This window comes from Mustelus asterias, chromosome 9, assembly GCF_964213995.1.
Source record: "Mustelus asterias chromosome 9, sMusAst1.hap1.1, whole genome shotgun sequence".
Taxonomy (NCBI): Eukaryota; Metazoa; Chordata; class Chondrichthyes; order Carcharhiniformes; family Triakidae; genus Mustelus; species Mustelus asterias.
Genome location: NC_135809.1, coordinates 79,799,023 through 79,826,448, shown reverse-complemented (window position 1 = coordinate 79,826,448; position 27,426 = coordinate 79,799,023). Strand labels below are relative to the sequence as shown.

The following is a 27,426-nucleotide window of genomic DNA, read 5'->3' as shown; positions in this document are numbered from 1 at the left end:
AGTCAACCACATCATTGTGGGTCTGGAATCACTTTTAGGCCAGAGCAGGTAAGAACAGCAGATTTCCTTCCTTAAATGACATTAGTGAAGCAGATAAGTTTTTACAACAATTGGTATAGTCGCCATTGCAGGGACTAGGAGTGTCGATATCTGGACCAAGTTTCCCTAGATACAGCCTGTTTTCACTGAACATACACACATCATTACTTTTCCACAGAGCTCAGTCGAAGCCTTTGGCTGATTGGTCTTTACCTGCCTATTCTTCCCCAAGGGCCAATTGTACCACCCAAGGTGCAGCCCTTGATGAGACCGGGTAACATGTAGACTGAGCATTGAATCTGAAACCTGTTGCTCAGTGTAGTTTGGTGTGACTGGGTATTACCCACATGGCTATTGGGAACCATGGGAGGTTATCTAACAGGAGCTGAGAAAGGTGCCTGATGAGACAATGCTCCCAGGACTTGTCGGTGGATCTTTCTGCATTGTGGCCTTTTTTCTTTTAAATCTACAGAAAAGAGGGGAAAACATCATTCTGCTGTCTCGTAAATAATAAAACAATTCCGTGAAAGACATGCATTTATTGTAAAGTGTCTCGAGGTGTCCAGGGGCTATGAAAAGTGATTTTTAAATGCATGTCTTTTTTTATACATCACACCTTTTGCACCCTCAGGACTTCCTACAGTGCTTTACAGTCATTTAAATACTTCTGAAGTGTAGTTGCTGTGTTATAACAGAGGAAACGTGGCAGCCAATATGTGAGCACAATCTCCAAGAGGGCTGCATCTTAGTTTCTGTAGGGGGAGAGGAAATTCACTGCCCTCTGAGAGAAGAAATTCTGCTCATCTCTGTCTTAAATGGGCAACACCCTCACTCTAAGATTATGCCTTCTGATTCAAGACTCTTGCACAAGGGGAAACAACCTCTCAGTATCAACTCTGACAAGCCCCCTGAGAATCCTATATGTCTCAATAAGGTTGCCTCTCATTCTTCTAAACAATGATGAGTACAGGCCCAAACTACCCAACCTCTCCTCCTAAGAAAATCCCTTCATAGCCGGGATCAACCTAGTGAACCTTCTCTGGACTGCCTCCAATGCCAACATATCTTTCCTTAGATAAGAGTGCCAAAACTGTTCACCATATTCCAGATGTGGTCTAACTCGTGCCTTTTATTATAGTTTTAGCAAGACTTCCCTATTTTTAGACTCCATTTCCTTTGAAATAAAGGCCAGCATTCAATTTGCCTTTCCTATTACCTGCTGAACTTGCATGTTAGCTCTTTGTGATTTATGCACAATCCTTATGAATCATTTAAATAATATTCAGCTCCTTTATTCTTCCTCCCAAAATGCATAACTTCAGGTTTTCCTGCATTATATTCCATCTGCCAAGTTTTTGCCCACTCACCTAACCCTGTCTATATCTCTGTAGACTCTTTGGGGGCGATTTTACCATTTTTTGACGAAGTGCTGGGTGGACTTGAAACTGGGAGAGTTTCACATCTGTCTTTTGGGCGTGCTTTCAGGCTCCCCCATACGCATTCTGCCTGCAAAATTAGCAGCAAGCCTGTTGCTCTCTGCAGAAACCTGTGGGCAGGGCTTAATATGCCCTACACCCTGCAGAGGGAGGTAGTGCGCATGCACAGGCCTCTGATGCTGCATATGCACTGAGCAGTAGCAGGGGTCTGACAGAGGGCCCGAGATGCAGCCCCCGCCGACCCCCCACCACAACCCAGATTGCTCGCGGACCCCCTCCCACACCAATCGCAGACCCACTGCCTTCCCCCCACCGATCGCTGCAGAGTGGCAGTGGGCCCTCTCTGCCCATTGGCCCCACCCCCACTGGCCCCACCCTACTGGCCCCACTCCAATGGGCATTGTCCAGGTTCCAGGGTGGCACTGTCAGTCTGGCACTGCCCAAGAGGAATCCCCTCTTGCCCTCGGCCTCCCTGGGGGGCCTCAATGGCCTCCAGTTCCACCGGTGGGGCCCAGTCGACTGCTCTCCGTTCATGGGGAGCATGTCTATTCCTCACCGGCGAAAAACTTTCCCAGCAAGGTCAGGGGGGCAGGCCCGGACGATTGAGCGTTGGGCTCAGTAAGCAGATCTAAAACAGCATTATAATAAATTTACATACATTAACCTGCCTCCCGCCCATTTCTGGCAAGAGGCTGACTGTGCCGGAAATCCGGCGCTCGCAAAATGGCGCCCTTTGTGTCATCCTCACAACTTGCCTTCTGAGTAATTTTTGTGTCATCTGCAAACTTGGCAATAGTACATTCACTTCCCTTGTCCAAGTCATTAATATATATTGTAAATAATTGTGGCCCAGCACTGATCCCTGTGTCACTCTGCTAGTTACAGGTCACCATTCCAGTGTAGGCAATTGGGTGGGGAGCAGACAGCCTGATTGTTTAATTACGTTCTTCAAAGGGCGGGAAGGAAGGGCAGTGTTTTGATCCTCGGGGCTATCCTTTGCAGATGGGGATGGCCTATCTGAGATTAAAGATTAAACCCCCTGCCACCCTGTTTCTCTCTGCCTCCTACCTCTCTCCCTGACATGCCAAAACCAACCCTGCCCAAGATCCCAAACTTACCAACTTTGGGGATCCATGGACCTTGTTCTTCTCGCCTTGCAGTCCCGGCAGTGGCCACTTGGTGCTGCGTGGATTGATGGAGCTCCAGAGGGTGGGACCTCCTCCCCAGTGAGGGGGTGCTGAGGTCCCACACTGGCCCTATTAAACCCACCAGCAGCATGTTGCAGCTACTGGGCGGGGTGGCATGGAAATAGTTGGCTATGTGTCGAGTTTGCTTCCGGGGGCGGGGGGGGATGATTTTCTTCCCATCCGTTGGCCCCCCCACTCGTCCCCGCCCCCGCCTCCACCCCCACCGGTATTATTCATTCCATAGCAATGAAATAAGTGCGCATAGTATCTGCTTTTTCAGTTTTGTTTGAGGAACGGGTAGAGACCAGGGCCACTGCGAGAGGGATCATAGAATCCTACAGTGCGAAAGGAGGCCATTCGGCCCATTAAGTCTGCACCGACCACAATCCCACCCAGGCCCTATCCCCATACATTTACCCTAGCTAGTCCCACTGACACCAAGGGTCAATTTAGCTTGGCCAATCCACCTAATCTGCTCATCTTTGGACTGTGGGAGGAAACCGGAGCACCCGGAGGAAACCCACACAGACACGGGGAGAATGTGCAAACTCCACACAGAGTACTCCTTCCCAAGCCAGGAATCGAACCCGGGTCCCTGGTGCTGTGAGGCAGCAGTGCTAGCCACTCTCCCAGTACTTTCACATGGGATCTTTTACCTCCACCTGATGGGGCAGAACAGGCCTCAGTTTAACGCCTCATCCGAAAGGTGGCAGCTCCGACACTGCAGCACCCTGTCAGTGCTGCACTAGAGCGTCAGCCTTAATCAGGTGCGAGTCTCTGCTCTGAGACTTGAACCCACAACATCCTCTGACTCAGAAAGCAACATACAACTGAGAGGGGGGTATAGCTCATGGGGCGCAGTGGTTAGCACTGCTGCATCACAGCATCAGGGACCCAGATTCGATTCCCGGCTTGGGTCACTATCTGTGTAGAGTTTGCACATTATTAAATTGACACTAGTTTCGGGGGGATTAGCAGGGTAAATATATGGGGTTACAGGGATAGGGTGGCACTGTTGTTGGTGCAGGCTCAATGGGCCAAGTGGCTTCCTTCTGTACTGTAGGGATTCTATGACTCTGTGATTACCAGGTGCCCACGTCCACAGTTGGGCGCTGCCTGTTTCCTGGCTGGCAAGGATGAAGGCCGAACAAGTTCTTGTTGAAATATTGGAATTTCTGTCACTGTGAGAGCAGCAAGGCATCAAACTAACAATGATTATTTTTTCATTGTTTTCCTGCAGATTCCTTTGGTCTTCTGTCCCAGTCGGTGGAAGAAAGCAGAAGCCTCAGTCCACGCAGACTTCTTAAAATTAACCGAAGCCCTGGAGGCGACACTCCATCCCAACAGCTCACTGAGGCCTCACAGAGCAGCAGAGATCCAGGGCCCCTCTCTCCCATGGTTGTGCCCAGGGGAGGATGGGCTCTTTCCGGCGACCCCGACCTCGCTTCCTGAGCTCGCCGATACTCAGTGACCTACCCTGCTTCCAAGCTGCCCGACATGCTGCACTGCTGGGCTCCAACAGGGCCTGGAACAGGTAGGAGCAGACTCGCCTCCTTAAACAGAAAAAGTGACAGTAAAGACAAAACTGGGGCTCTTAAATTGAGACCCACCCTCCTTAATAGTACCTCTATCAGGGGAAAATAATCTTTCCCTTGTCAGTCCATTAAGCCTTTCCTAATGTTAGAAACTGCTCCATAGCAAACACCATCCGAGTGAACAAGATCACCACAATTTTATTCAAGGGCGGCACGGTAGCATAGTGGTTAGCACTGCTGCCTCACAGCGCCAGGAACCCGGGTTCGATTCCTGGCTTGGGTCACTGTCTGTACAGAGTCTGCACATTCTCCCCTTGTCTGCGTGGGTTTCCTCCAGGCACCCCGAACAGTCCAAAAGACATGCTGGTTAGGTGAATTGGTCATGCTAAATTCTCCCTCAGCGCCAAGCAGGCGCTGGAGTGTGGCGGCTAGGGGATTTTCATGGTAACTTTGTTGCAGTGTTAATGTAAACCTACTTGTGGCACTAATAAACTTCAAACTTCAATTTCTAATCAAAGCACCACTGCTTGAGAATCGTGTGGGTGGAATTCTGAGTTGGTCGGCACTCTTTGTCCATTAACCTCACAGACCTGAGTTTTAATTTCTGAATTAAGCTCTAATTTCACACGCTACATGGGCACCCACTCACAGAGATTGAATAGGGATGGTTGGTGTAACCAGACTGTCTGGTAGAGGTTACAGCAGAGGAACAGTAAACCTGAAATGGGAGGTTTTTTTATTCGTTCACAGGATGTGGGTATTACTGGTTAGGCGGGCATTGATCACCCATTCCGAAATGCCCTTGAGGAGGTGGTGTTGTGCTGCCACCTTGAACCGCTGCACATGAATTAGGAGCAGAAGTAAACCATTTGGCCCCTCGGACCTGCTCCGCCATTCAATGCGATCATGGCTGACCTGTTTGTGTTTCGAATTCCACATTCCAATCGACCCCGATAACCTTTGACCCCCTTGCCTGACAAAAATCCACCTAAAGAATATTCAATGATCCCTCCTCCATCGCCTTCTGAGGCAGAGAGTTCCAAATTCACACAAGCCTCTCAGAGAAAACATTTCTCCTCATCTCTGTCCCAAAAGAGCGAACCCTAATTTTAAAACAGTGCTCCCTAGTTCTGGACTCACCCACAACAGGAAACATCCTTTCTATGTCGACATTGTTGAGACATTCAGGATCTTTGATACCTCAATCAAATCACCCCCCACTCTTCTGAGCTCCAGTAGAAACAAGCCCAATCCGTCCAACCTTTCCATGTAAGACAACCCATTCATTCCAGGTATCAATCCTCCCAACCACCTCCAATGTATTCACATCCTTCCTTGTAGGCCTCACAGCTCCAGAGACCCGGGTTCAATTCCGGCCTTGGGTGACTGTCTATGTGGAGTTTGCACATTCTCCCCGTGTCTGCATGGGTTTCCTCCGGGTGCTCCAGTTTCCTCCCAAACTCCAAAGATATGTGGGTTGAGTAGACTGGCCATGCTAAATTGCCCCTTAGTGTCAAGGAGATTAGCAGGGTAAATATTTGCGGTTATGGGGATAGGGCTTGGGTGGGATTGTTGTAGGTGCAGACTCAATGGGCCAAATGGCCTCCTTCTGCACTGTGGGGATTCAATGATTCTTAAATAAGGAGACCAAAACTGTACACAGTATTCGAGATGTGGTCTCAACAATGTCCTGTAGAACTGAATCATAATATCCTTACTTTAATGTTCAATTCTTCTCGTAATAAAGGATAACATTCCTTCTTAATTCCTCATAGCTGCATTCTAACTATTTGTGACTCATGTATTAGAACACCTAGATCCAGTGGCAACTCAGAATTCTGCAGTTCTTCTCCATTTAAATAATACTCTGCGTTTTTATTCTTCCTGTCAAAGTGAACAGCTTCACTTATACACCATCTGCCAGATGTTTGCCCACTCACTCAACCTATCTATCCATTTGCAAGCTACTGTGTCCTCTTCACAACATGCTTTCCAATTTATTTTTGTGTCATCTGCAAATTTTGCTACCATGCCTTCACTTCCCTCATTTAAAGTTGTTGATGTAAATTGTAAAAAGTTGAGGCCCCAGATCCGTGTGGGGCTCCACTCATCACATTCTGCCAATCAGAAAAAGACCTATTTATTCATACTCTCTGTTTTCTGTCAGCCAGCCAATCTTCTTTCCATGCTAAGATGTTACACCATGAACTCCAACTTTGTGCGCCCATGTGGTGTAGGTACAATCACAGTGCTGCTAGGGAGGGAGTTCTAGGATTTTGATCCAGCGACAGTGAAGGAACGGCAATATATTTCCAAGTCAGAATGGTGAGTGGCTTGGAGGGGAACTTCAAAGTGGTTGGTATTCCCATGTATCTGCTGCCCTTGTCCTTCTAGATGGTAGTGGTTGTGAGTTTGGAAGGTGCAGTTGACGGAGTCTTGGTGCATCTTGTAGATGGTACACACTGCTGCTTCAGTGCGTCGGTGGTGGAGGGAGCGAATGTTTTTAGAAGAGATACCAATCAAGTGGGCTGCTTTTTCCTGTATTGTGTCAAGCTTCTTAAGTGTTTTTGGAGCAGCACTCATCCATGCAAGTGGGGAGTATTCCATCACATTCCTGATTTGTGCCTTGTAGTGGGCAGACAGGCTTTGGGGAGTTAAGAGATGAGCTAATCTGCACAGAGTTCCTAGCCTCTGTCCTGCTCCTGTAGCCACAGTATTTATCCAGCTTGTCTAGTTCAATTTCTGGTCATGGTAACCCCCAGGATGTTGATAGTGGGGGATTCAGCGATGGTAATGTCATTGAATGTCAAGAGGTGATGGTTAGATTCTCTCTTGTTAGTGATAGTCATTGTTTGGCACTTACGTGCTGCAAATGTTACTTGCTACTTGTCAGCCCAAGCCTGGATATTGTCCAGGTCTTGCTGCATTCCAACATGGACTGCTTCAGTATTTGAGGAGTCATGAATAATACTGAACATTGTGGAATTATCAGCGAACATTCCATTTCTGACCTTAAGATGGAAGGAAGATCATTCATTGATGAAGCAGCTGAAGATGTTTGGGCCTAGGACACTACCCAGAGGAACTCCTGCTGTGATGTCCCTGGAGCTGAGATGTTTGACATTCCATAACCACTGCCATCTCCCTTTCTGCCAGGTATGACTCCCAGCAGAGAGTTTTCCCCCAATTCCCATTGACTCCAGTTTTGCTAGGGCTCCTTGATGCCCACTCAGATGCTGCCTTGATTCAAGGATTGTCACTCGCATCTCACCTCTAGAGTTCAGTTCTTTTGTCCATATTTGAACTAAGACTGTAATGAGATCAGAGGCTGAGTGACCCTGGCGGAACCTAAACTGAGCACCAGTGAGCAGGTTATTGCTAAACAAGTGCTGTTTGATAGCATTCTTGATGACCCCTTCCATTACTTTACTGATGATCAAGGGTAGACCGATGGAGCGGTAATTGGCCATGTTGGATTTGTCCTGCTTCTTGTAAACAAGACATAACTGGGCGATTTTCCACATTGCTGGGTAGATGCCTGTGTTGTAGCTGCACTGGAACAGCTCGGCTAGGAGTGCAGCAAGTTCTGGGGCACGGGTCTTCCATGCTATAGCTAGAATATTATCAGGACCCATTGCCTTTGCAGTATCCAGTGCCTTCAGCCATTTCTTGATTATCACATGGAGTGAATCGAATTAGCTGGAGACTGACACCTGTGATGCTGGGGACCTCCAGAGATTTCAATCAGGCAGTTGACAACTTGCATCCACCCATTCAATCATAGAGATTTCCTTTCTCTCCAACATTTATTTCAATCCATAACCATTTCTCACTCACTTTTTTTGGAATGTACTCTCTATCCCCCAATGAACGCTTATCCACATAGCGTTCAATGGGTATGCCAACTTCCATACGCCCATTATACAGAATCTCAATTAAAACATTTGGCAGGTAGAATCCTGTATCCATTACCTTCACAAGAGCCGGTGTTTCAGCGGACAGAGTCCTTTAAAAATCCTTTTTACATTCTTAACTTCCCAAGCTAAAGGAAAACATTTCCTCTTCATCCGTTAAAAATAGGATGAAATGACCCATTCAGAGGTCAGCATGTGAAGCATGTTCCTTGGGTCGCCTAAGGTTGAGAACTTAAGTACACTTTTCTCCAAAGTTAATTTGTTAAAATGTTTTATTTGCCCTTGAAACCTGCTTTCCTTTAGGTTTTTTATATTGTTGCGCTTAACCCGCATACATCAAAACTAACGTTTGGTCTAGTCTGAGCCCCGTGACCAGTTCACTTGACCAATGTAGCTTCACAATTACTTGATCTATACTTTAGACATAACAGCCCATAACTTCCTAGTTCCCCAGTGCCGGCACCAGCAGTGGTCACTGCTCCTGGTGGTGTTGCTGAGATTCCAGATCTGCCAACCCTCCGATTGTGCCAGCAGGGTCCAGTGACTGTCCTAAACCGGACAACAGCCCCTACAACTTGAGGGAGAAATATCACCGACCACCCATGCATATTGCCGGCACACAATTCAGACTGAAGTCAAAACCTCGACAAAAGTTAATAAAGTCTTGTCCCATTTTAGCACTCTCTGAATAGGATTGCTGATTTTAAGTTATTCCAGACTTACTCTGTTTAATATCTACACCAATATGTAAAAGGCCCCTAAAGGTGATTCCCAATTTTAAATTCTACCCTAATCCTATTAATAACACATTTCTCAAATTCCGCAGTACCGCTCCATATGAAATCATCAGCATGCATCATGAATGTGCCTGAAATGGGGCAGCACACATGCTGCCACACAGTGCCAGGTACCAGGGTTCAATTCCGGCCTCGGGTGACTGTGAGGAGTTTGTACAATCTACCCGTGTCTGCATAGGCTTCTTCCGGGTGCTCTGGTTTCCTCCCACACTAAGAGTTTTAACAACACCAGGTTAAAGTCCAACAGGTTTATTTGGTAGCAAATACCATAAGCTTTCGGAGCGCTGCTCCTTCGTCAGATTTAGTGGAAATGTCATTTAACCTGGTGTTGTTAAAACTCTTACTGTGTTCACCCCAGTCCAATGCCGGCATCTCCACATCATTCCTCCCACACTCCAAAGATGTGCAGTGTCAGCACCCTTAGGTGGATTGGCCATGCTAAATTGTTCCTTAGTGTCCCAAGATGTGTAGGTTAGGGGGGATTAGTGGGGTAAATATTTGGGGCTATGGGGAACAGGTCTGGGTGGGCTTGCCCCTTAGTGTCAGGGGGATTACGTGGGGTTACAAGAATAGGGCCTGGGTGGGATTGTTTACAGTTCAGACTCAATGGGCCAAATGGCCTCCTTCTGCACTGTCAGGGTTCTATGATTCTATGAAAGTTTTCCTTTATAATGCCAATAAAATATTGAGGGATCTGTTTTTAACTGATGCTACCTAATTTCAGCAAAAAAATGAGAGCTACCATACTGTGGAAGCCTGATTCCAGCTGTGGTAATGGTTATGCTGTCATCACAACTGCATTTGTTTAAGATTCATGGTTTATGGTGTTCATCTGCCGTCTCTTTGGGTGATTTCAGAGGCACTTTTGTCACAGTGTTTATGTCAATTGATTTATATCCCAATGAATTTCTGGCCAAGAGAGCTCAGGAGATCTTTGCGATTACTTTTCCAGCTGTGGGTCAGTCCAGTTTAACATCTGTATCACTCAGTTACTTTTCTAATTCCCTAGCAATACCTCATTTAGCCTTATAAGCTTCACTTGCAGGCTTTTGTGTACAAATCATCGGTGAGACAAAACTGATTGTCCCTTTTCTGATCCCTCAGATAAACTCCAAACTCCAAACTCTTTCAAATCATCTAACTCCCTTTGTTTAGTTTATCCTCAAGTTTATTAACAGTCTCCAAAAACTCTCAATCATGAAGACTTTTGGTTCTGTTCCAAGACTGTACTGAAGCATTTATTTTTATATACATTCGCTCAGGGGATGTGGGCATTGCTGAGTGGACCTGCATTTATTGCCCATCCCTAATTGCCCTTGAACTGAGTGGCTTGCTCAGCCGTTTCAGGGGGCATTTCCGAGTCAACCACATTGCTGTGGGTCTGGAGTCACATGTAGGCCAGACCAGGTAAGGATGGCAGATTTCCTTCCCGAAAGGACATTAGTGAACCAGATGGGTTTTTACGACAATCATCGTCATCATTAGACTTTTAATTCCAGTTATTTATTGAATTCAAATTTCACCATCTGCCACGGTGGGATTCGAACTCTGAACCCACACACACCAACAGGCACTTTCACCCATTCCCACAGAGGGTGAGGGTGAGTGAGTGAGTCAGCACCCTGAGATTGGGAGTGAGCGGGACACATAGGCTGGAATTTTACCAGCCCACCCACCACGGGAATTGGAGCAGGCAAAGGGCGGAGCATGAGAAGGACCGTTGATCTTGGGCAGGATTTTATGGTTGCAGGACGAGCGAGGCCATAAAATCCCGCCCATTCTCTCACCCTTTCACACTCGAATGGTCTTTTTTATTTATTGCTCATGTTATTAATTGTCAATTTATTATCATGACCGCTTATTCTCAGCACATTGTTTCTTTTCATACATCAGCTTTTTTTAAAAAAATCATGTTTGATGTTGTGTCGAACCTTATCTTTCTGAGATTTCCTCATCAGCCCCCTAGTGTGAGAAAAATTGAATGTGACGGCCCACTCAAATACCCTCCATTATCAGCCAGATACCGCTGATATCCAAAATCTAATCCATATCTATTTCTCTATGATATTGTCTATAATAACACTTCTGTCATTTATTGCAGAAAGACTAAATCTGGCCACCAGGTCTACAAGATGTACAAAGAAAATATTTCTGTCTTTGTCCTGCACCTTTAATTCCATGGTAACTACCTTCATAGAATCATAGAGTGCAGAAGGAGGCCATTCGGCCCATCAAGTCTGCACCGACCACAATCCCACCCAGGCCCTATCCCCACTGCATTTACCCTAGCTAGTCCCACTGACACTAAGGGGAAATTTACCATGGCCAATCCACCTAACCCACACATCTTTGGACTGTGGGAGGAAACCGGAGCACCCGGAGGAAACCCATGCAGACCCAGGGAGAATGTGCAAACTCCACACAGACAGTGATCCAAGCCAGGAATTGAACCCGGGTCCCTGGTGATGTGAGGCAGCAGTGCTAACCACTGTGCCACCATGCTGTAACTTGTTAAAGTTACATGCCAATGCATTGCACAGCGGCCTCCAATGCTTCTACAAATTTCAAACTTCACTTTAATGTCCTCTATTAGCCACGTATATTCTTCACGACTCAATCAGACTCAAACAGCATTGATGGGCTGAATGACCTACCTCTGCTCCTATGACTTATGGTCATACCTGCAGATTTTAGAATAATTTGTAACCTTTGTCAAGTTGGGTGAGCAAATTGTCGATACAACTTTAAGACAATTTATTTTCTCTGTGATTTTTATGACCTGATGCTATTCACATTGTCTGACACTTCATTGAGAACCATCTGGTTTTGTTAAAATACAATAATGTCTTGATGGGTAAACTGCAGATCCACTAACTTTCCAAAAAGAATTACTTATCATGCTCCGTATCATGTTTAATTGGTGCTTTTTCATAGAAGGATTACTCAGTAATGTAGGCCTTCACTGGAGGGTGCATCACTACTTATTAAATGGCTTACTCCATTTTACTTGGAATTACAACTATTTTTAGGGATATCCAAGTGTTGTGATCACCAAACTAAAGGAAGTAGCCCCTTTAAATTCCTTAACCGTGCATGTTTCTTCACTATTTAGTGAACCAAGATGCCCTTTTAACTCAGTTGCTCCACATACAGTTGAAATGTAAGCATTATCTAGCACTGCACAGTTAAACTAGTCAACAACTTAACACATTCATCACAGGACTAAAACTCCTTGTGGCCAATGTAATTTGTTTGGATTCATCCTCCTCCTCAGAATTCCCCTTATCATGAATCATTTTGAGGACCATGTATCTCCGCTCTGGGCAAATCACTGCGTAATGATACTTGAAATCAGACCTGAAGCAGCCACGTTCCTTGGAAATTCCTGGGATTCATTCACCTATTATTATGACCTCTGCAGTAATAGTCATATCTGCTGAAGATGCTTTCCTCCTCATGGAATGTTGAATTTGTTCCACAAAGGCTGAAGGAAATGACTTATAGCCCCCAGGGATTTTGTCAAGGCCCTCGCTGAGAACTGAAGAGTTGGAACCAGAAGCCTGTCCAAATGAGACATCCCAGCACAATCCCGCAACTTAAAACACAAGTTATGATTCAGCGATCGCCAATTAGATTTTGTCAATCCTTTATACAATTTGTTAAAGTTCATGATATATTCCTCTGAGGAGTAGCCATCTGGTTTCCAATAACTATCAAGGTCCAGCCATGCTTTATATAAATAAGCATTTAAAAAATCATCTATTTTGTAAATTTTATCCAAGATCTCAAAAAAAGACCCAAACCTTAATCAGTGTCCAGCTGACATACATGAAGCTCACAGAATATTTTATTCCTGGTAGGAAACACTAAGACCATACTTGGTTACCTCTTTGGTAAGAACATGACCCATATCCTCATATCTATTTCATTCTTTCACTGGTCATCTGGTTCAGACTCCAATACAAAGGTTAATCATACCCTGACAAACACTTACTTTCTTCCATTTGCCACAACAGCTATAAGGATTGTAGCTTTCCGTCCATTAATCTTTTTCTTATCTCCCAACTTTCACCATTAAGCAACCATATACTGTTACCAAGCTCTATTGCAGAAAGCCAGTTAGTGAAGGCTACAACTGGAGCCAATCTTTACTCACTTTTACATTTATTTACTGCTAACACATTATAAGCATACGCCTCCTAAACCAACAGTTTAGGCTGCGTCTTTTTGTAATGTCTCAAGTGAATCCCTAGTTAATGCCCAACGACTGCATACAATTAACATATATACGTAACGGCACAAATATCAAGGTTGAAAGAGGAATATTGGTCAAGACCCCAGGAGCATTCTTTGCTGTTCTTCACATCGGACCATGGAATCATTGATGTCAACCAGACCCAATCTAACCTCTGGCAATTCAGTGCTGACTCAATACTGTACTGAGGTGTCAACTGTGATTATATGGTCAAGAGACAAGATGTGGCTTGAACCCACAGCCTTCTGACTCAAGAGATGAAAGTTTCACCACCTAAGGCAAGCTCTCCCTGCTGTGTAGAGTTTGTTGACATTCATGTTCACATCCAATAGAACACCCTTTTGGCCCATCTAAGATTTTCAGTTGGGGTATTCAACAGAACCCCATCAAATACTCCCAGATCAGGTCCTCCCAGATCAGGTCCTCCCAAATCAGGTCCAACATGGCTTCTGCACAGTGTAAACTTCCTTCTGTGCTTCCCAGACCAGCTATCAAATATTGATTTTAATATCAATACCACTTCTATTCCTCCATAATTTATTTTGTTCTCACTAGCTATCGATTTCCTTTAGCTCAAGTCGCCTGGTTTAGGCAGAGTCTCCTCCAGGTCTCTCCTAAAGGTGCTGTGTAACAAGCCAGTAGGGGGCGTACAAGGCCAGTCAGATTGGCGCATCTTTTGATTTCCCCTTCCCCTGTCGCATTATCACTGATAATCAGGAGATCCCGTGTGGCCAGTCTCCAGGAGAACCCACATCCTATCATTTAGCTTCACAGTGAGTTAGGCACAATAAGGCCATTAGATGGCAAAATTTTGAAATGACTTCGAAAGGAGAATTATTCTCCAGGTTCTCTGCATCATAGTTTTTCTTTGTTGGCCAATCAACTTGTTTTGGCAAATTTAAAACGAGAAGGTTTGTCTGAAAGAGGAAGTATCAGCATCCTCTTTTTCAGTCTTAGTGCTGATTGTTGGTCTGCTGCTCAGTGGCAGCCAAGGACAGAAAGAACTCCGGAGGCTATTCTCCCATCCTGCTGTGCTAATATTTTAGTGGAGCGGGCCGGGAGATTCCAGTGGCACCCGAACTGCAGGATCCGCGCTGGGCATCCCGGCCTGATAGCATCTCCCAACGCCGGATTTCTGGGGCGTCAGCTCCTCGACAGAAATTGGCGGGGAGCCGCATAAATCATTTAAATGAATATTAACATTTGTATTGAATACAAATAGTGGGCCCAGGACTGAAGTCTCCAGGCCCGCTAGCACCTCCCCCCCCGCCCGTCGGAGTGAACCACTTTGAGCTTACTACAGCTCCCCATTTTCAGGGAGCTGGTGGCCTGACCCTGCTGGAGTGAAGGGGGAGCAATTGAGGCCCCCCCAGAGGGTCAGGCAGCAGGGGGTGGTGCCCCTGTGCATTGGCACCTTGGCAGTGCCAGCCTGTGCCCCCGGCACTGCCCAAGAGGCAAAATGCTGAGGCCCAGGAGGCATGGAGCAGTGCCAAGGGGGTGGAGCCTAATAGGGTTGGGGCCTGATGGGGGCGATCGGTGGGGGTTGGGGGACCCACTGCCCCTCTGCACTTTGGGATCGAGCAGAGGGCGGGAGGCCAGCAATCAGGCTGGGCATTGGGGTGGGGTCAGCCTGCCGAGGGGGGTTTGGGATGCAGGGGGGTCGGGGCTGCTGGTGGTGGGGGGGGGAAATCGGGGCTGCAGGGGGATCGAGGCTTGCCTGGGAATGCATGGGGGGAAGGGGGGGGGTGCCAGCGGAACCCACTGATCAGCCGGCATGCGGGGTCGCTGACCAGCATCCAGGGGGCCAACAGACAGGGGGCCACTGCGCATGCACCGATCTCAGCACTGACAGATCGGCACAGTGGCCCGCTCAGTGCTATGCTGCCGGCCTCTCTAGCGGGAATAGGCCTCGCCCACTGATCTTCAGCGTGAATCACGTTAGTGCGCTCTGCAGTGCACAGAGTGTGGGAGATTCTTCTCTGAACTCCCACTGAAAAAAACAGCATGACTTACTCCAGTTTTCATGGGAATTTGACACTTAGAATTTTTTGGGGAGAGTTCTGCTTTCCGTGTCAACAGGGATAAGCAGCACTGATGCAGTGAGCTGAGCTATAAGCAATTGAACACTTGGGGCTGAATGGCCCTCTCTGCTGTCGTTTCTGAGATAAATCCTGAGGTGACTTTTTCTGTCTGAAAACCTGCAGTACTAGGCCCCACAGTACTAGGCCGTGTTGTGAATGACCTTTAGAGAAGAAACACTGCTGCCCAACCCAGTTAGTCTCTATCTGACTCCAATCCCACAGAAATGTCATTGATTCTTAACTGTCCTGTGATGTGGCCTAGCAAGCCACTCAGTTGTGTTAAGCGGTAGAAGGGTAATCAGGGATGGGTAATAAATGCCAGCCTTGCCAGTGATGTCCACATCCTGGGAGTAACTTTCTGTTAAAAAGCATAGACTGTTTAAATGGTAAAATGTATTGTCACTAAGGTTGCTTGGGATAGCTTAGCACATTAATGTACATCTGCCTCATCCAATTGCAAGCATTTCTCCATTTTCACTTGCCTTCTCTTTCTCTCTGCGTTTTTCTTATGCTTCTCTTTCTTCCCCAGCTGCCTCTCCAAAGCACACTAGAGAGTTACAGATATAGTCCCTATGTTCAGAGACCCACAAGCCTCAGGCTGGAGGCAGGAACGCTGGGAGAGTTGGTAAACCAAGCAGTGAATGGCAATTGTCACCCAAACCCTCCAGGTTTGGCTGGGGAGACAGACATATAAAAACGAGTAGTGAACGTATTATAGTAACGGCCTGTCCAAAGTCCTGAAAAGGCTTATCACAGTCCAATGGTCCTGGAAAAAACACTCAGTTGAAATAAAAGGTTTTAAGACAGGCTCCTAAAGGCCCAGGTGAGAACAGGAGAGCAGGAGCTAAAACCGGCCCACCACACGGGCTCCTGCAGGAAATTCTGCTGCAGGATTGTAATGTTATGTCAGTTCATTGTTTTTGGTTTCTTTCTCATGAAACATCTCTTTCTTTTTGTTTCCCTCTCAGTGTGCATAAGGCAGTGATCAAAGTGTTCCAGGGAGGAAGTTTACAAGATAATGAACTGTACTCTCTGAATGAAAACATACGGTAAATATACAAGAGAAGCAAGCAAACAGCTTAATTTGAAAAATGACTGCAGAACAGGCTGGTTAATACCCAAACGTCACAACCCGCGAGCAAGTGGGAAATCAGAAAACAAAATCTTTTTTCTCCCGTGTGGTTGAAACACTCGGGGAGAGCAATGGATTGGAGTATAGGGTACACAACAAGCAGATGGACACTTGAACTGTTGTAGAAACCCAACTGGATCACTAATGTCATTAAGGGAAGGGAGCCAATTGAGCATACCCACTCTGGCCTCTTTGTGACTCCAGTCACACATAGAATCCCTACAGTGCAGAAGAGGCCAGTTGGCCCATTGAGTCTGCACAGAGTGTCTTACCCAGGTCCTCTCCCCCGCCCTATTCCTATAACCCCACACACTTGCCATGGCTAATCCATCTAAGCTACACATCTTTGGACACTAAGGGGGAATTTATCATGGCTAATCTACCTAACGTGCACATCTTTGCACTGTGGGAGGAAACTGGAGCGCCTGGAGGAAACCAAGCAGACGTGGGAGAATGTGCAAACTTCACACCCAATGCTGGAATTGAACCCGGGTCCCTGGCACTGTGAGGCAGCAGTGCTATATAAGACCCTCGTCAGACCCCACTTGGAGTACTGTGCTCAGTTCTGGTCACCTCATTACAGGAAGGATGTGGAAAAGTTTGAAAGGTTGCAGAGGAGATTTACAAGGATGTTGTCTGGATTGAGTGGCATGCCTGATGAGGATAGGCTGAGGGAGCTCGGTCTTTTCTCCTTGGAGAGATGTAGGATGAGAGGAGACCTAATAGAAGTATATAAGATGTTGAGAGGCATAGATCGGGTGGACTCTGAGGCTTTTTCCCAGGGTGGAAATGGCTGCTATGAGAGGACACAGGTTTAAGGTGCTGGGGGGTAGGTACAGGGGAAATGTTAGGGGGAAGTTTTTCACACAGAGGGTGGTGGGCGAGTGGAATCGGCTGTCATCAGTGGTGGTGGAGGCAAACTCAATAGGGTCTTTTAAGAGACTCCTGGATGAGTACATGGGACTTAATAGGATGGAGGGTTATAGGTAGGCCTAGAAGGTAGGGATATGTTCGGCACAACTTGTGGGGCCGAAGGGCCTGTTTTGTGCTGTAGTTTTTCTATGTTTCTATGATAGCTATCTGAGTCTCGGTTTCACATGGACTGGAGATGAAAACGTACCTCGGCCTATGTGTTTGATCTGTGATGAGAAGCTTTCCAATTCCAATATGGTCCCAAGCAAGATGAAAAGACATCTGTTGTCAAAACATGGAAATCTGGCGAACAAGGATGTTCAATATTTTGAAAGGCTTTTGGAACAGCAGAAATGCCAACGATCATATTTTGAAAAATGAATGACAGTCTCAGATAAGATGCAGATTGTATCTTACCAAGTGGCTGAATTGATTGCTCAACAGACAAAACCACATACAATAGCTGAAAAATTGATTCAGCCTGCCTGCAGCTTGATTGTGAAAACTTTGTTTGGTGATGATGCTGAGCGAGAAGTTATGGAAATTCCTTTGTCTGATAATACAATTCGCAGAAGAATAGTTGATATGTCAGCTAATATTGAGAAGCGTGTTTCCGAAAGTATGAAGAATTCTAAATTTGCCATTCAAGTTGATGAATCGACCGACATTAGTGGAAAAGCACAGTTGCTTGCTTATATCAGATTCATTCACAATGACGAAATAATCACACAGTTTCTATTTTGCAAGGAACTTGAAAAATATACCAGAGGACAAGATATTTTCCAAACCTTGTCTGAGTATTTGGAAAAAGTTGAGATTTTATGGGATTCTTGTATTGGAATTTGTACGGATGGAGCGCCATGTATGATAGGGAATGTGAGAGGCTTGGCGGCACTCATCAAACAGAAAAATCCAGATGTAATATCAACTCACTGTTTTTTACACAGAGAGGCATTAATCACCAACACCCTTGTAGCTGATTTGAAGTTGGTTCTAGATCAGACTGTGCGCATTGTGAACTTCATCAAAGCAAAATCACTAAAGGCGCGGTTATTTGCTCAACTCTGCAAAGACATGGAATCAAAACATCAATGCCTAATTCTGCACTCGGAGGTTCGCTGGATGTCCCGCGGAAAAGTTTTAAATCGGGTGTTGGAACTGAAGAACGAATTAAGAGAATTTTTGGAACAAGAAGGGAACCCATTGTACCACCAACTGGATGACAATGACTGGTGTGCAAAGCTGGCATATTTGGCCGATATCTTTTCCCGGTTGAATGTGTTCAATGCCAGTGTGCAAGGCCGCGATGACAATATCCTCACAACTACAGACAAACTAACTGCATTCAAAAAAAAGCTTCAGCTCTGGCTCAGAAGAGCGATGCAACATAACCTCGAAATGTTCCCACTGGTAAAAAGTTTTAAAAGGAGCAATGAATTGTACGGCCTCATACAGGAACACCTTGCAACACTGGTAGAAAAGATTGATCATTACTTCCCATCGTTGTCCACAGAAAAATTCGACTGGGTTAGAGACCCCTTTGCGAATTCCAGCTGTTCAGGTCTGACATTGGATGAGGAGGAGGAAATGGCCTGCATTTCTGTGGGTGGAGGTTCGCAACAGGAAGGGGTCAATAACTTTACTGGGTGTTTTCGATAGGCCGCCCAATAGTAGCAGGGATGAGGAGGAGTAGATTGGGAAGCAGATCCTGGAGAGATGTGATAATAACAGAGTGGTCATGATGGGAGATTTTAATTTCCCAAATATCGATTGGAATATCCCTAGGGTAAGGGGTTTAGATGGGGAGGAATTTGTTAGGTGTGTTCAGGAGGGCTTCCTGACACAGTATGTGGATAAGAGGAGAGGCTGTACTTGATTTGGTATTGGGGAATGAACCTGGGCAGGTGTCAGATCTCTCAGTGGGAGAGCATTTTGGGGATAGTGATCATAACTCTATCTCCTTTACATTAGCATTGGAAAGAGATAGGATCAGTCAAGCTAGGAAAGTGTTTATTTGGAGTAAGGGCAATTATCAGGCTATTAGGCAGGAAAGTAGAGGCATAAATTGGAAGGAGGTTTTCTCAGGGAAATGTACAGAAGAAATGTGGCAAATTTTCAAGGAAAATTTGTCTGGCGCTCTACACAGCAACGTTCCAATAAGACAGGGGAGTTATGGTAGGTCACAGGAACCATGGTGCACGAAAGCTGTAATGAATTTAGTCAAGAAGAAAAGAAAAGCCTACAAAAGGTTCAGGGAGCTAGGTAATGTTAGAACTCTAGAAGAGTATACGACTAGTAGGAAGGAACTTAAGAGGGAAATTAGAAGAGCAAGAAGGGGTCATGAGAAGGCCTTGGCAGACAGGATAAAGGAAAACCTCAAGGCATTCTACAAGTATGCTAAGAGCAAGAGGATAAGATCTGAAGGAGTAGGACCTATCAAATGTGACGGTGGGAAAGTCTGTATAGAACCGGTAGAAATGGCAGAGGTACTCAATGAATACTTTACTTCAGTATTCGCAGTGGAAAAGGATCTTGGTAGTTGCAGTGCAGACTTGCAGTGGACTGAGAAGATTGAGCATGTGGACATTAGGAAAGGGGATGTGTTGGAGCTTTTGAAAAGCATCAAGTTAGATAAATCGCCGGGACCGGATGGGATGTACCCCAGGTTACTGTGGGAGGCGAGGGAAGAGATTGCTGAGCCTCTGACGATGATCTTTGCGTCATCAATGGAGACGGGAGAGATTCCGGAGGATTGGAGGATTGCGGATGTGTTTCCGTTATTCAAGAAAGGGAGAAGAGATAGCCCAGGAAATTATAGACCAGTGAGTCTAACCTCAGTGGTTGGTAAGTTGATGGAGAAGATCCTGAGAGGCAGGATTTATGAACATCTGGAGAGGAATAGTATGGTCAGAAATAGCCAGCACGGCTTTGTCCAAGGCAAATCATGCCTTACGAGCCTAATTGAATTTTTTGAAGATGTAACTAGACACATAGACGAGGGAAGAGCGATAGATGTAGTTTATATGGATTTCAGCAAGGTGTTTGATAAGGTGCCCCATGCAAGGCTCATTGAGAAAGTGAAGGGGCATGGGATACAAGGGGACATTGCTTTGTGGGTTCAGAACTGGCTTGCCCACAGAAGGCAAAGAGTGGTTGTAGATGGGTCTTTTTCAGCATGGAGGTCGGTCACCAGTGGAGTGCCCCAGGGATCTGTTCTGGTACCCTTGCTCTTCGTGATTTTTATAAATGACCTGGATGAGGAAGTGGAAGGATGGATTGGCAAGTTTGCTGATGACACAAAGGTTGGTGGGGTTGTGGATAGTGTAGAGGGATGTCAGCAGTTGCAACGAGACATAGATAAGATGCAAGACTGGGCGGAGAAGTGGCAGATGGACTTCAATCCAGATAAGTGTGTGCTGGTTCATTTTGGCAGGTCGAATAGGATGAAAGAATATAATATTAAGGGTAAGACACTTGGCAGTGTGGAAGATCAGAAGGATCTTGGGGTCCGGGTTCACAGGACGCTCAAAGCAGCATCGCAGGTAGAGGTTGTGGTTAAGAAGGCGTATGGAATACTGGCCTTCATCAATTGAGGAATTGAGTTTAGAAATCGGGAGATAATGCTGCAGCTGTATAGGACCCTGGTCAGACCCCACCTGGAGTACTGTGCCCAGTTCTGGTCGCCTCATTACAGAAAGGATGTGGAAGCCATAGAAAGGGTGCAGAGGAGATTTACAAGGATGTTGCCTGGATTGGGTGGCATGCCTTATGAGGATAAGTTGAGAGAGCTAGGTCTTTTCTCCTTGGAGAGGCGAAGGATGAGAGGTGACCTGATAGAGGTGTATAAGATGTTGAGGGGTATTGATAGGGTGGATTCTCAGAGGCTTTTACCCAGGGCTGAAATGGTTGCCACAAGAGGTCACAGGTTTAGGGCGCTGGGGAGTAGGTACAGAGGAGATGTTAGGGGTAAGTTTTTCACTCAGAGGGTGGTGGGTGCATGGAATCAGCCGCTGGTAGTGGTGGTGGAGGCGGATTCGATAGGGTCTTTTCAGAGACTTTTGGATAAGTTCATGGAAGTTAGTAAGATAGAGGGTTATAGGTAAGTCTAGTAGGTAGAGACATGTTCGGCGCAGCTTGTGGGCCGAAGGACCTGTTTGTGCTGTAGCTTTTCTATGTCCTATGTTCTATTTCAAGTGATCACACCTTGAAAATGAAACACGGGAATATGCCACTGGACTCTTTTTGGATATACAACCAGAAACAGTATCCACACATCTCTTCAAGAGCATTAGCTGTTCTTCTACAGTTTTCCACGACATATTGTTGTGAACAGGGATTTTCAGCTCTGACAAATATCAAAGACCAGAAAAGAGAAAGGCTTCTTTGTGTTGATGAGGAGATGAGAGTTTGTTTGTCTCAAATTAGACCTAATATAAATGAGATTACCTGACAAAAACAAGCTCACACCTCTCATTGAGTTTGTATACTTAAGGTTACATATGTAAAAGGCTCGTCTATAAGTATATTTTGGGAATGAATCATGTTTTTATGTAGCTGCATTGTTTTATACTTTCTGGATGTCCCATGATCAGAATATAAAGTAGTTGTGTTCTATGTTATGAATCAAGCACTGCTAGGAGTTGTTTTTTTTTTTGTTTTTGAATGTATTTCTTATCAATAAAAAATTCGGTGTGGCGTGAGCAAATTTTTATTCCGAAAGTGCGGCCCAGTGAAAAAAGTTTAGGAACCACTGGTGTAGAGAGAATCCGAGTTAACATTTCAAGTCAAACATGACTCTTCTTCAGGTTCCGAAGAAGTCATATTGGACTTGAACCATTCACTCTCTCTCTCCCCACAGATGTTGCCAGACCTGCTGAGTATTCCCAACACTTCTGTTTTCAAATCTTCTGCATCTGTAGTATTTTACTTCAATTTAAGTTATTATTCAACAAGTCTGACATTTCCTTTAATTCATTTTTAATATTATCCATTTCTCTTTTCCTTCTATTATAATTGTAAATGTTTTTGTCTGGAATTATCCGGCCATTCACACTCTGCCTTTGCTGTCAGCGAGAATGGAGAATTTGGTGCTCAGCCAAATCTCCTTTCACCGCAGTGGGACCGGCGAATCCCAGCGGCAGGTGAGGTCAGAGAATTCCAGTCCTTTATGTTAATCGTGATATCTCTTGCAAGTTCCTTTTTGCAACTCTTACGATACTTTTTTTTGTCTTTCTTTGTTGTTCATTGTATCTTTTCTAGTTTTATTGGATCTGTACCATTCCTGGCACTTTTGTACCTTCTTTCCCTGAGTTTTGATATCTCTCACCTCTTTTGACAATCTTGGTTGTTTTATGTGTCACAAGGAGCTCTTTCCCCTTAGGGGCAAATTCTGCTCCTATATTACTATTTCGAAAAAATAAATTCCTTTCTCAGTTACGAAGCCAATGCGCAAAGTGGACTGGGAAAGTCTTTAATCCATATCCTTGCTTGCTCCAAAAATCAATTCAAATTCACATTGAATCCAATTCATGGTCCCCACAAAAGAGACATGCTAGATCTAGGCTGATGAGAACAGGCGTTACGCCTGATTTTGTATCCAATTGTTCATTAAACACCTCCCATGCTTATTCGTATTTTTACCTGATAACAGTTTGACCAGTTTGCTCAGTCTGTCTCATCCCATTTAAGTCAATCTTGCCAAAATCTAGAACTGTGTTAAGTTTCTTCTTTTCAAACCTAACATTAAATTCACTCATATTATGATTACTCAATGTTGCCTTACCGTTAGATTATTAACTAGGCTTGGCTCATTGCTATTACTAAATCTAGTATGGCCTACCCTCTTGCCAGGACAGTGTGCTAACCCAATGCAACATCTAATATTTATAGAATGGTGCCTGATAACCAACTGTAGCAATTAAATGTGAAATTTGGATTATTTTGCATTGTTCTAAGTTATATCCATCTGTTTTCTGCTTGTAATATCTTAACAATAGTACATGTAGTGACAGACTGTCCATCACACTTCAGGCACATCACACAATATATGCAAATTAATGTGTAACACTTTCACTTAATTGTTTAATGTAACATTTCTTAAAACAGCAGCGAGTCATAACTCTGCAATTGTGAGTCATAGAGCAAATCTAAACATGTAAAATAAAGATTGAGCCAATGTGCTGAGGTTTTAAAAGCAGTAATTACTTACAAATCGTTTATTTGCAGAACGGTGGCCCAGTGGTTGGCACTGTTATCTCACAGCACCAGGGACCTGGGTTCGATTCCCAGTTTGGGTCACTGTCTGTGCGGAGTTTGCACATTCTCCCTGTGTCTGCATGGGTTTCCTCCGGGTGCTCCGGTTTCCTCCCACAGTCTGAAAGAAGTGCTGGTTAGGTGCATTGGCCATGCTAAATTCTCCCTCAGTGTACCCGAACAGGCGCCCGAGTGTGGCGACTGGGGGATTTTCACAGTAACTTCATTGCAGTGTAAATGTAAGCCTACTTGTGACACTAATAAATAAACTTTTATTTATTCAAACTTTTATTTATAAAGATGGGATGCAGGGTGTAATTCCTGTCCCTGAATGATGAGGCTCAAGGTGCCTTAATGGTGGGAGATATAGGAAGGATGTCCGAGGTAGGTTCTTTACTCAGCGAGTGGTTGGGGCGTGGAATTGGATACAAAATCAGGTGTAATGCCTGTTCTCGTCAGCCTAGATCTAGCATGTCTCTTTTGTGGGGACCATGAATTGGATTCAATGTGAATTTGAATCGGTTTTTGGAGCAAGCAAGGATGTGGATGAAAGATTTTCCCAGTCCACTTTGCGCATTATAGGGCTGAAATTCTAGCTGCGTAAAGATGGGATGCAGGGTGCCCCTGAATGATGAGGCTCAAGGTGCCTTAATATTGGATCAAAGCAAAATACTGAAACAAAAACAGAAAATGCTGCACAATCTCAGCAGGTCTGACAGCATCTGTGGAAGAAGAATAGAGCCAACGTTTTGAGTCTGGATGATCGCTCTGACATCTACTCTGACGAAGCGTCATCCAGACTCGAAACGTTGGCTGTATTCTCTCTCCACAGATGCTGTCAGACCTGCTGAGATTTTCCAGCATTTTCTGTTTTTGCCGTAATATTGGACCTTGGACCTCATATCCATGAAGCAGCTGAACTGCAGATAGTAAGAAAATGGTACACAGAGGTTGAGTGAATAGTTAAACAAGGGTGATGTTTAGCGATAGGGAAAGTGATGGGCTAATGAGGAGGTGAAGAGGTAGGGAAACAGTCAGAGTGAAGGGGTCGGGGGAGGTTGCATGGTGGAATTAGTGATGGGAAGCAAACTGCTCAAGGTGACATTTTCCTCGGGAACTCTTTAGAGAAAGACCATCACGCCATGCCACACTTCTCGTCACCTCTGACCGGAAAGCATATGCCAAAGAGGGAAAATAGGAATTCAAGAGAGAGAAGCAGATGAGAAGAGAAGAGCGAGGGGGAGAGAAAGAAGTTGCAGGTCTTATGAGGAAAGGTTGAGGGAGCTAGGGCTGTTCTCTCCGGAGCGGAGGAGGTTGAGGGGAGACTTAATAGAGGTTTATAAAATGATGAAGGGGATAGATAGAGTGAACGTTCAAAGACTATTTCCTTGGGTGGATGGAGCTATTACAAGGGGGCATAACTATAGGGTTCATGGTGGGAGATATAGGAAGGATGTCCAAGGTAGGTTCTTTACGCAGAGAGTGGTTGGGGTGTGGAATGGACTGCCTGCAGTGATAGTGGAGTCAGACACTTTAGGAACATTTAAGCGGTTATTGGATAGGCACATGGAGCACACCAGGATGATAGGGAGTGGGATAGCTTGATCTTGGTTTCAGATAAAGCTCGGCACAACATCGTGGGCCGAAGGGCCTGTTCTGTGCTGTAATGTTCTATGTTCTATGCACGTTAGAGCACAAGACAATCTGGAGAAGAGAAATAGCTAAGAGAGTTCTAACTCAAGAATGTGTCCATTGCCACAAGATATTAGACTCCAGCCTCCACTCGATTTTGTTTTTCTTTTGTCCTGATATATTTCCTCTTCTTCTTTAGCATCACTCATGTTCATCTCAGTGTGGTGAGGAACCTAAATTATAAAAGTGTCACATTGCATTCAGGGTGAAATTTACTTTCATTGAGGTGAAGGAATCTGGTCTAATTTAAGACTTGCCAGATGCAGAATAGAGTTCCTGTTGTGCTGTCCCATCCTTACCAACTGCAAATGAGCACCATTTGTTGTGACCACCCATGCTTAATTATCACTCAGAATTTACAGCAGCTTTGTGTCTGGGTGAATTTGGTAGGTTTGATGGCTCATGTGAGATATAGCAGCAGCTGGTATTAAAGCATATTAACCACACTATTCATATTCTATGCTTCTCTCTGCATGGTGATGCCAGTGTTAACTGGAATCTTTTTCCACAGGCAGCTGCTGAAGAGTGAGTTGGGCCCGTTCATCACCGACTATTTCCAGGTAAATATCTTAAACATGTTGGGGGGAATTTTCTCATCCCGAATTTATTTGTTTATAACACTTACTGCAATTTCTTTTTTTATTGTTTGGTTCATCTGATGCAGGTATCACTGGCTAGACCAGCATTTATTGATTTGATTTGATTTGATTTGATTTATTATTGTCACATGTATTTGTATACAGTGAAAAGTATTGTTTCTTGCGTGCTATACAGACAAAGCATACCGTTCATAGAGAAGCAAAGGAGAGAGTGCAGAATGTAATGTTACAGTCATAGCTAGGGTGTAGAGAAAGATCAACTTAGTGAAAGGTAGGTTCATTCAAAAGTCTGATGGCAGCAGGGAAGAAGCTGTTATTGAGTCGGTTGGTGTGTGAATTTCACTTGAAGCAGTGATGCTGAGCTGCCTTCTTGAACTGCAGCAGCCCCGTGATGTAGGTACACCCACAGTGCTTTTAGGGAGAAACTTTGACCCAGCGACAGAGAAGGAATGGCAGTATAGTTCCAAGTCATGATGGAATGTGACTTAAGTAAAAGCAAAATACTGTGGATGTTAGAATCTGAAACAAGAAAAGAGAATGCTGGAAAAGCTCACCAGGTCTGGTGGCATCTGTAGGAAGAGAAAGCAGAGTTAATAGTTTGAGTCCATTTGACTCTTCTTCGGATGAGAATTTGAAGGTGGTGGTACTCTCATATACCTGCTGCCCATATTTTTCTAGGTGGTAGATGTTGCGGGTCTGGAAGGTGATGTCTATTGCAGGAGCCTTAGTGAGTTGCTGCAGTGCATCCTGTAGATAGTACACACTGCTGCCACTATGCATTGGTGGTGGAGGGAGTGCCAACTAAGCGGGCTGTTTTGTCCTAGGTAATGACAAGCTTCCTGAGTGTTGTTGGACCTGCACTCACCCAGGCACGTATTCTTCCCAAGTATTCTTTTGAAGTATTGGTGTGCAGATGTGTGCGTTGCTGAAAGGTCAGATTGAGTGCTGACACTTCTGGAGTTAATAACTGATGTCATCCAGCTGTGTTAACAACTGGCCTCTAATTACAAACTGCATTCCCAAGAAATGAAATCAGAAATACTTTGTGTTTCCAAATATGTGAGACTGCTCTCTAAGTAATCTTGAAACAAGATGTGGTCCTTGAATGATTCTGAGAAGCGTGTAGGCTGCTGGTTAATCAAGGACAATAATAAAAAGAACTTGCTCCTTTTTATAGTGCCGACCACAGCCTCAGGAAATCCCAAAGTGCTTTACAACCAATTAAGTATTTTTCTATTGCACTCACTGTTTGGAATGTAGGAAACATAATGGCTAATAACAGCAAGGCCCCACAAACAGCATTGTGAATTTATCACATGCTGGTTGAGGAGTCCAGGACACTGGGGAGGCCACCCCTGCTGTTCTTCACGTAGTGCCATGGCATCCTTTATACCCACCTGAGTTGGCAGATGGGGCCTTTAATGCTTTAAGCAAAAGCTCGCACCTCCAATAGGACTTCAGTCCCTCAGTACCTCACTGAATTGTCACCTTAGATTATGTGCTGAAAGTATCTGAGCTTGGATTGGAGGGTGGCCAGCATGCTACCGACCGAGTCATAGCTGAAACGACCAATGACTCTGACCTGGTTAGGTGGC

General features: G+C 45.1%; 1 protein-coding gene across 1 annotated transcript in view; it reads left to right on the top strand.

Annotated features, from left to right (window-relative positions):
- LOC144498772 (proline-rich protein 5-like) overlaps positions 1–27,426 on the top strand; it is a 114,225-nt gene that overhangs the window by 32,261 nt on the left and 54,538 nt on the right. The window contains exons 2-4 of the mRNA XM_078220417.1: positions 3,903–4,196; positions 16,213–16,293; positions 25,744–25,792. Coding sequence (XP_078076543.1) covers positions 4,078–4,196; positions 16,213–16,293; positions 25,744–25,792 — 249 coding nt within the window. The 5' untranslated portion in view covers positions 3,903–4,077. The remainder of the gene's footprint in view (positions 1–3,902; positions 4,197–16,212; positions 16,294–25,743; positions 25,793–27,426) is intronic.